General features: G+C 40.8%; 1 protein-coding gene across 1 annotated transcript; it reads right to left on the bottom strand.

The window, feature by feature from the left end:
- Positions 1-1,230: 1,230 nt before the first annotated feature.
- On the bottom strand, positions 1,231-1,797 carry LOC131640010 (uncharacterized). The gene has a single exon (XM_058910428.1). The coding sequence runs from the start codon at positions 1,795-1,797 to the stop codon at positions 1,231-1,233; it is 567 nt and encodes a 188-aa protein (XP_058766411.1).
- Between the last annotated feature and the right edge of the window lie 7,749 nt (positions 1,798-9,546).

Here is a 9,546-nt window from a genome sequence, read left to right as displayed (position 1 = left end):
TCGGCGTTCTCACGGAAGCAAGCTTTGAGTTGCCTTTTGGCCAGGTCTGGCAGGTCTGATCCGATCTTGACTCCCCTGGTCGGATCTTCTCCGAGGGCTACGAGCTCAAAGTCTGCGTCCGGAATTGGCCGGAGGATCCCTTCTGATGTGTCTGAGTTGATGCTCTGCTCGGGTTCTCCCAGAAAACGACTGTCGAGGTCGACAGTGTCGATGCGGGGCATAGATTTGCTGGTTTATAAAGTAATGCTGGTCGCTGTCTTCTCTTGGGCCGGTGTCTTTATCGCGCTCAGACCCTTGGCGGAGGCTTCGAAACACCTCCTGGCTGCTTCGATGTCGCCGTTGAGTGTCGCTACTTGTCCTTTGGTCGTATAGTATTTGAGCTTGAGGTGTACGGTTGAGGGAACCGCGATTATTTCGGCCAGAGTAGGGTGTCCGAGGATGCATTGGTATATTGATGGGCAGTCGATGACCAGAAATTGGACTTTCACTGCCCTGGTGGTCTCTGCCGACCCGATCGAAACTATGAGTTCCACGAATCCCCACGGCTTGGTTACTGTGCCATTGAATCCTTGTAAGTCTGATCCTACGTATGGTGTAAGGTGACTGTCGTTCAGTTGCAATGTTTTGAATAATTGGGAGTACATGATGTCCACTGAACTTCCCTGGTCGACCAATATGCGTCACACGTCAAAATTAGCCATCCGGGCTCGGATGAGGAGGGGGATGGTCGCGTTAGGTGCTCCTCCGGGCAACTCTTCTTTATAGAAAGATATTGAGGAGGGACTGCCTTTGGCGTGGTCAAAAGTCGAGGCTACATTCGCGTTGACCGAGATTAGCTCGTCGAACTTACGTTTTACGGATCCGACTGTCAGTTTGCTGAAACCCCCGCCTGATATAACCATTGCGGACGGGAACCTCTCCCATGCTATGGGAGGAACAGGTGGTTGCTGCGTTGGCCCAGTCAGGGAGGTAAAAATCTTTCATCCTGGTAACGCTCATGCCCACTTGCATGGCGGGCGTATCTTCCGCCGGCTTTTCCTCGGTGACTGGTTTAGCTTCTCTAGCGGCCTCTTGCTTCTTCGCATACTATTTCAGATGTCCCTCTCTGATTAATATCTCTATGGCATCCTTAAGATGGATGCAATTCTCGGTGTTGTGCCCGTGGCCTTTGTGGAATCTGCAGAATTTCGATTTATCAACGTTTGGCCGGACGGGCATGCTCTTAGGGAATCAAACCTTGCCCATCTGAAACTCGGCGTTTGCGCATTCTTTCAAGATGCGCTCCCTTGAGGCGTTCAGCGGGGTGTACTCTCGGAATTTCCCCGCAGGGTCTTTGTAGTCCTTGGGGTCCCGAGTTTTATCATCTTTCTTTTTGTCAGTTCCCTGGCGAGACTCATCTTGGCGCGCATTTTTACTGCTCTCTTCGTGCCTGGAATTGCGGACGGCTTGGGCGGCTTCTTTCTCCTCATACTGTATGTAGGCTTGGGCTTTGAGGAAGAATTCGTCAAGAGCTGCCAGAGTTTCAATTCCGACGGCTTTAGCAAAGTTCGAACGTGGTCGGAGGCCGCGCTCGAGCAAAAACTTCTTCATATGGGCAGTGGTGGATACCTGTACGGCTTCTTTATTGAATCTTTCTATGTACGCTCGTAGAGACTCGTCCTTTCCTTGGATAATGGCTTCCAAGGAGGCTTCTGACTTTGGGTGTCTTCGTGAGGCCATGAAATGTCTGGAAAAAAGTTTTCCGAGCACCCTCCATGAGATGATGGACTCGTCTGGCAAACTTTTATACCAAGTCATGGCTCCTTTTCGCAGGGTGGTCGAGAACAAACGGCATTTAATGGCGCCGAGCACTCCTCTGTAGTCGAGAAGGGCGTCGATGTTCTCAATATGCTCGTCCGGATCCGTGGTCCCGTCGTAGGTCCCTAACGGAGGGGGTTTTTTGAGACCGATTGGCAGGGGAGCCTCTAAAATTGCCTGGGATAGAGGACCATGGCGCTATTCTTCGTCGTCGCTGGGGGAGGGAGAAAAAGATCGGCTCTGGCTACGCCTGCGTCGCCTCCGGTTATCGTCGTGTTTGCCCGGGGGTGATCTAGATTTCCTTCTGGGCCAAGGGGACTGTGAATGGTGGTGGGAACGTTGATCGCTTGATCCTTCCTTGGAAGAGGGATCCCCGTTCTTCTTGGGAGAAGGGGAACGCGGACGTTTCTTGGTCAACATTTCGTTTTGAGAACGAGTTTTGTGATTGGGGGAGTTCTTGAATGGCGCTTCTGTTCGAGGGCCCCGATTCGGTTACTTTGATATTGCAAGAGCGCATTGGTCTGGGCAAGAGCAGCTAGAACATCGTTTATGGTCTGGTCCAGAGGAGTCTGCCCTTTTGGGAGGAAAGGGTTGCCCAGACTTTCTTCGTGGGTGTCCTTCCCGCTTGTATCTTCGAAGCGATGAGATTGATCATCTTGGAGATCTTTAGGGGAAGGGCATGCTGTGACACCGTCTCGAGGGACGGTGTTTCTGGAAGGAGGAACGACGGAGATGTCGTTTTTCTTAAGAATTGTAGGGTCTAATGACGAGGGATCTTCGTTATTTCCGACCATGAGTAATGATTTGGTTAAAGCTTTGGTTCCTGGGTTCTTGCAGGATGCAAGAATGGATCAAGAAGGTGCAAGAAAGAGGAACGGGGGAGCTAGATTTCCCAGAGACTGCGCCACTGATCTTACCAAGCAGATCAGATGGCCAGCAACAACGAAGACTTGATGTTCGGAATGACAAATATGGAAAAAAGCTGTTGTACCTGCAAGGGACTTCGATGCCAAAGTAAGTATGTATTCCACAAGGTACAACAAAGTAATAGGGTTTTTAGTGGTAAGAAAAAGATTACCTTGCCCTTTGTACGTAGAGGGCTATTTATAGGATGTTCTTGGAACGAATTATACTCCTCTTTATATGGCGGATATTTAGGAGACGCGTGGACTGATTGTTTACCGGGCACGAGGGGCCGTCGTGGTCGGTTGCTTGGCCTAGTTTGCCCGGTCTGCTTGGATGGAGACTGCCACGCGTGATCTGAAGTGTGTTGGGCCGAAGGCGGGAATGGCCCAATTGATTGTATTGGGCCGGTCCAGAACAATTACTATATTTAGTCTTTCCTGAAATGTATAGAAGTGTTCCAATCAAAATATCACACACATTTTTCTCCACGTGCATCACATCTAGACAATGTCTAACATCAAGACTTGACCAATATAGAAGATCAAAGAACACATACCTCTTTTCCATATATTTTTCTTAATTGACACTTTTTATTTTTCTCTCTTTCCAAAAAAAATATTAATGTGTTCTTTTTGTTGATAAACTTCATCACCAATTAAAAGTTTAGGAGCCATATCAAACTCTTGCCCTCCATTAAAAACCTTCCACAGTCTACGATAGAGATGACCGTGTTTTAGAAATTTTCCATGCCCAAGGTAAACGCTATTATTTCCAAACTCAAGTTGGGGATAAGAAGTATTAGATTCACATATATGACACGCTTTATGTCCTTTCACACTATATCCAGCCAAATTACCATAAGCAAGAAAGTCGTTGACTGTGCCAAATAACATTGCACGTATCTTAAACTTTTTTTTCTCTTCAGAATATGCATCATCAACTTCAACGCCTTCATCCAAAAAAACTTGTAAATCTTCAATTAATGGACTTAGATAAACATATATGTCGTTATCAGGTTGTCGTGGTCCAGAATTCATCATACTTAACAAAATATACTTTTGTTTCATGCACAACCAAGGAGATAGGTTGTACATAGGGAGAAGAACTGCCACAAAGAATGATTAGTGCTCTGATTAGTGCAACGAATCAACTACATGACGCATGTTTTCATCACGTTTTCTTTCATCTGCATGCCATCTAATATTCTTTGCGTCATTCGAATTAGCAAAAAGTCTCTTAAATCGTGAAATTATTGGCAAGTACCATAACACTTGAGCATGAGGATGCTTCCTACTAACATTGTTATAGTCATTGTTATCACAATTGTTGGCCTTCAACTTGTAACGTGACACACCATATTTCGGACATTTATACAAGTCTTCATACTCTTTCCTGTATAATATGCAATCATTATGGCATGCATGTATTTTGATATACTCCAAACTCATTGAATATAATATCTTCTTGGCCTCATAACAACGACCCGACAAATTGTTATCCTCGAGTAACATTTGCTTTATCAAATCAAGTATTTCGGTGAAAATTTTATCCAACCATCCATTTTTTGTCTTCATATTAAACAACTTTAACACCGCATACAATCATGTAAAACTTGTGCATCCCTTATATAAAAGGGTGTCTTTATCACTACATGAAGTATAATAAATACGAACATTCTTAAAATAAGATTCTCCAATATCACGAAACATATCCTCCAGTAGATCATCAATATGTTCATCTTTATCCATATTATGACTTTGTGACGCCCGACTTCCCCCTTTATCCATCATGCCACGTCCATATTATATAACTTTGACTTATACCATCACAACATAGGTGATATAATATTTCTCTAAGGGTGTTTGATTTATTCTTTAGTTCCTATCAAAAGTGTCTTTGTGGACAAATGGCAAAATAAAAATCATTCTATTATCTAACGGTTCATCCTAAGTTTTCTGCTTGGAAGATGTGTTTTTTAGGATATGTATATGCTTACTTTACATATCCTAGAACCTTCTACTTGATAAAAGATACGTATCTTTAAAAGTCATTTCTCTAACGTCATTTCAACCACAAATATCTTGGACATGTACAACTCTCTCGAGTTTTTTTTTTCATCGGATCACCTCTTGAAGTTGAGACAAATAATAAATTAATGGATAACTTAACAAATTAAGTTAAATGAAACTTAATTTTTATAAAATATATTTTACTCAGTTGTAATTTTTATTATTTTTTAATTATAATATTCTTAAATACAGTGTATTTTATTTTAAATTATTTATAATAATTTATTAAGTGCTACTCTCGTGGAAGGAGGATGGGGTTGATGTTTTATTGAGTTTTAAAGGGGAGGGGTATCTTGGCGTGAAAGTGTGTAAGAACAATAACTTCTTTTATTTGGTTAATGTGTACTCTTCTTGTGAGTTCGTCAAAAAGAGAATGTTATGGCGCAAGTTGTTGGAGTTGAAAGATACGTTCAATGATGGCGAATGGATTATAGGAGGCGATTTTAATGCTATTAAAGTGCGGGAGGAGAGGAAAGGTAGAGGTGTTGTTGCTAATGTTAATGAAGTTATCGAATTTGTGGAGTTTATTGAGAAAAGCTTGTTGGTGGATGTGCCTTGTAAAGGTAAAAAATTTACTTGGTATAGCGGAGATGGTAAATCAATGAGTAGGATCGATAGAATTCTTGTGTCGGAGAAGGTGTTGAATGATTGGGGAGTGATTGGACAATTGGTGGGAGAGAGAGATATTTCCGATCATTGTCCCATTTGGTTGGAAATCGATAACAACGATTGAGGGCCTAAACCAATTAAGTTCAACAATGAATGGTTTTCTCATGATTCTTTTATCTCTTTTGTGGAGGATGAGTGGAAAAGCTTCAAAGTGGAAGGTAGAAGAGATTATGTTTTGAAACAAAAATTGCATCTTCTTAAAGGTCGGCTAAAGTGGTGGAATAAGGAGGTTTTTGGAAGAATCGACTTGGAAATTCATGAAGAGGTTAGAAACGTTAATTGCGGGGATGAATTGTTGGAGTTAGAGGGCGAGGATTTTCTATCGGATACTTTGTTTAGAAGGAAGGAAGCTACTAGCCGGTTTTGGATGAAATTGAGAATCAAGGAGAATATGTTAGTGCAAAAAGCTAACTTGAAATGGTTAAAAGAAGGAGATTCTAATATCGGTTACTTTCACAAAGTCATGAAGGAGAAAAGAAGACATAATCACTTAGGGCCCATTAATACTTTGGATGGGAGGTTGGAAAAGGTAAAGGATATTAAAGATTTTGTTGCTAGTCACTTCTCAAAAAAATTTGATGAGGAGGAAGGGATGGAGTTGTCTTTAGAAGGAATATTTTTTGATCGTATTAGCGAGGAAGATAAAGTGTGGCTTGAAAGACCGTTTCAAGAAGATGAGATTTTAGAAGCGTTAAAGAGTTGTAGAGGTTCCAAAAGTCCGGGTCCGGATGGGTATTCTTTTCTTTTTATTAAAAGATGTTGGTCTTTAATAAAAGAAGATTTCTTGAATTTCTTTGAACACTTTTTCGAAGGAAAAGAATTATCAAAGGCGGTTACTTCTTCTTTTTTGGCGTTGATTCCGAAGTCCGCAAACCCGCTCTCTTTGGACGATTATAGACTGATTTGATTAGTGGGTTGTATGTATAAATTCATGGCGAAAATGTTGGCGGGGCGATTGAAGACGGTGTTGAATTCTATCATTTCGCCGTGTCAAAGCGCTTTTGTTCCGGGTAGGCAATTGCTCGACGGAGTCTTGCTGGCTAATGAAGTGGTGGATTTTGCTAAAAAAGAAGGTAAATCTTGTCTCCTTTTTAAAGTTGATTTTGAGAAAGCTTATGACAAAGTTTCTTGGAACTTTTTGAGACAATTGTTATCAAAAGTGGGCTTTGGTGGAAAGTGGAGGAGTTGGATGGATTTTTTGGTTTTTAAGAGTGACATGTCGGTGTTGGTAAATGAGAGTCCTACTAGGGAATTTTTGGTGAAGAGGGGTTTAAGACAAAGTGATCCTCTTTCGCCTTTTCTTTTTGTCATTGTGACGGAGTCTCTTACGAGTTTGGTTCGGAAATCCATAGACGTCGAAGAGTATGAGAACTTCTTGATTAATCGGAGGTGTTGTGTGGATATTCTTCAATTTGCGGATGATACTTTGTTAGTGGGTGAGGGTTCTTGGAAACATGTGAAGGCGGTCAAGATTGTGCTGAGAGCTTTTGAGTTGGTTTCGGGTCTTGGAATTAATTTTCACAAAAGCAAATTGATAGGGATCAATGTTTCAACGAACTTCTTGGAAGCGGTTTCTTTGTACCTTTCTTGCAAGTTAGAAAATAGTAATTTCTATTTTCTTGGCATTCCTATTGGTTTCAATCCGAGGAAGGAGAGCACTTGGACCCCGCTTTTAGAAAAGATGAAGATTCGCTTGATGGGTTGGAAAAACCGTTTTTTGAACCTTGGCGGTAGAATAACTCTTTTGAAGTCTATTTTGAGTTCTCTAGCTATCTTCACGATGTCTTTTTACAAGATGCCGGCTAAAGTGGTTAGTGAATTTTCTAAGTTGCAAAGTAATTTCTTATGGGGAGGGGTGACCGAGAAACGGAGTATTCATTGGGTTAGTTGGAAGGGAGTTACATTGCCTTATTTAAAGGGTGGTCTAAATATTAAGGATTTAAACGATTTTAGTTTAGCCCTTTTAAATAAGTGGAGATGGAGAATTGCTAATGGGGGAGGTTTTTGTGGATAGAGGTTTTGAAGGCGCATTATGGAGATATAAATATGCATCTTTTTGGTGGTGGGGTTCATTATAAAATTTCATCTTCTTCCTTTTGGTGGCGTGACATGCTAAAGGTTGGTAATTCTTCCTCTTTACATAAAGATCCTTTTCTTAAGAATTGTTGTTTTATAGTAGGTAATGGCTTTAGCACTCCGTTTTGGGAAGTTTGTTGGTTGAATGATGTTTGTTTGTCGGAGGCGTTTCCGGAACTTTATGATATTTCTTTGTTGAAAAATGTTTCCGTAGCGGTGATGGGAGGGTGGAGAGATAGGGTATGGATATGGGGGGATTTGGGCATTTCGTTGGTAGAAGCGAGTGAGGCGGGCTTATTATCCAAGTTGTTGTCTTTAAGGAACTTTTTGGAATCTTTTGCGGGGTGTAATTTGGATAAGGATTCCGTGAGATGGAATATTGAGAAGGATAAGCTCTTTACGGTATCATCTTGCTATGGTCGGTATGCTTTCGGCGAATTCCTTTTGGTCCCTTTAATAAGAATGATGATGTGTTGGAAAAGATTTGGAAGATAGAGATTCCTTATAAAATTAAAGCGTTCGCGTGGAGGCTTTTTGTGAATAGGCTACCAACCAAAGATCTTTTGAAAGTTAGAGGTATTGTTTTTCCTACTTCTAATTTAATTTGTGTCTTTTGTGGGTTACATTTGGAGGATAGAGACCATATTTTCTTCAAATGTATTGTAATTAAACTTGTTTGGAAAGATATTGGTGAATGGGTGGATTTTTCGGGTTGGAAGGAGGAGAATTGCATTCCGCTATTTATGGAGTGGTATGCAATGAGCCGTTCGAAAAGAGTTAAAGAAGGTAAATTGGGGGTGTTTTGGTTGGCCACTTGTTGGATTATTTGGTTGACAAGGAATGGCTTTTGCTTTAAAAATGAAGTTTGGAATATAAATGATATAGTGTGGAAAATCAAGTTTTTGATGTGGAGGTGGTCCTCTTTTGGTGATATTACATATTCCAAGTGTAATTTTTATAATTTTTGTAAAGACCCGTTGTCTTTTTTATCGTGATTGTATTTGGTTTGTAATATCGCTATTTTGTCGGTTTCGTGCCGGTCTTGTGTATCAAGGTTGGAGAACCCTTAGTTCTCCCATTAATATATTTATTGCTTACTGTAATACGGTGAACTGACTTTATTTAAAATGTTGTGGTAAGCAAGAGTCGCCACCGACTTTTATTTTATCATATTTATAGAAAGGCTAAAAGAACAGGAAAAGACCTTTAAAAAGATTTTGAGTTCGGGGGGTAAGTTATACAAAGGGAAGATGTAAGGCACCCTTTGCATCCATGGTTATCCACGGGCTCTTAATTGCTTAGCTCACTTTGTTTTCAAAAATGTTTGATTTGTTTGAAAAGTAGGGTGTAAATAAAAATTTGAATAAGAACTTTAGCTTGTAAATAAGCGTAGTCTTTTTGAAATGCTTCTTTGGAAAGAAGTGGGAAAAGATTTTGAATTTTGAATTTGAATAAGAGCAAGCAACTAATAGCAACTACCCTAAGTTTTAAAATTCGTTCTTTTAGCTTTTCGGGCGAAAGGGTCTATCCATACCATAAGAGGGCAGGAAGTCTTTCAATTGGATGTTGAAGGGTCATCGAGAATTTATCGTTCGCCATAAGACTATCCCATGCCATAAAGAGGGCAGGTAGTCTAAGGGAAGGATATAATAGTCATTTTATCTTTTTAGGCATCATGCGAGGATACCTTAGCAATTGAGACAGTCATCTTTTACCGAGGCAACTTCGAGGGAGTTTCAATAACTTTGAAGGCAACATTGCTTTAGGTATCCTCGGAATCGAGGGACTTGACTATTTTTAGGCGATAGAATTAAGGCAACAAGGCAATAAATAATAAGGCAACAGGCAACAAGAAGGGTTACCCTAAAGGTGTGTGGGTGCAACAATCACGTGATTCAATTTAGATAATTTATCTTGTAATTATTGGTGATTCTATGTTCAATTCAAAGCTTGCACTCCCTAGGATTACTAACCACGCAGTTTAAAGTGAGCGGAAACTAAAGGCAGAAATTAAAGTTCCTACGCTATT

The sequence above is a fragment of the Vicia villosa genome, unplaced genomic scaffold, assembly GCF_029867415.1.
Source record: "Vicia villosa cultivar HV-30 ecotype Madison, WI unplaced genomic scaffold, Vvil1.0 ctg.002892F_1_1, whole genome shotgun sequence".
Lineage (NCBI taxonomy): Eukaryota > Viridiplantae > Streptophyta > Magnoliopsida > Fabales > Fabaceae > Vicia > Vicia villosa.
This window is presented reverse-complemented; position numbering and strand designations above follow the sequence as displayed.

Excerpts from the sequence above, each read along its gene's own strand:
- LOC131640010 (XM_058910428.1), bottom strand. The coding sequence starts at position 1,797 with ATGACTTGGTATAAAAGTTTGCCAGACGAGTCCATCATCTCATGGAGG.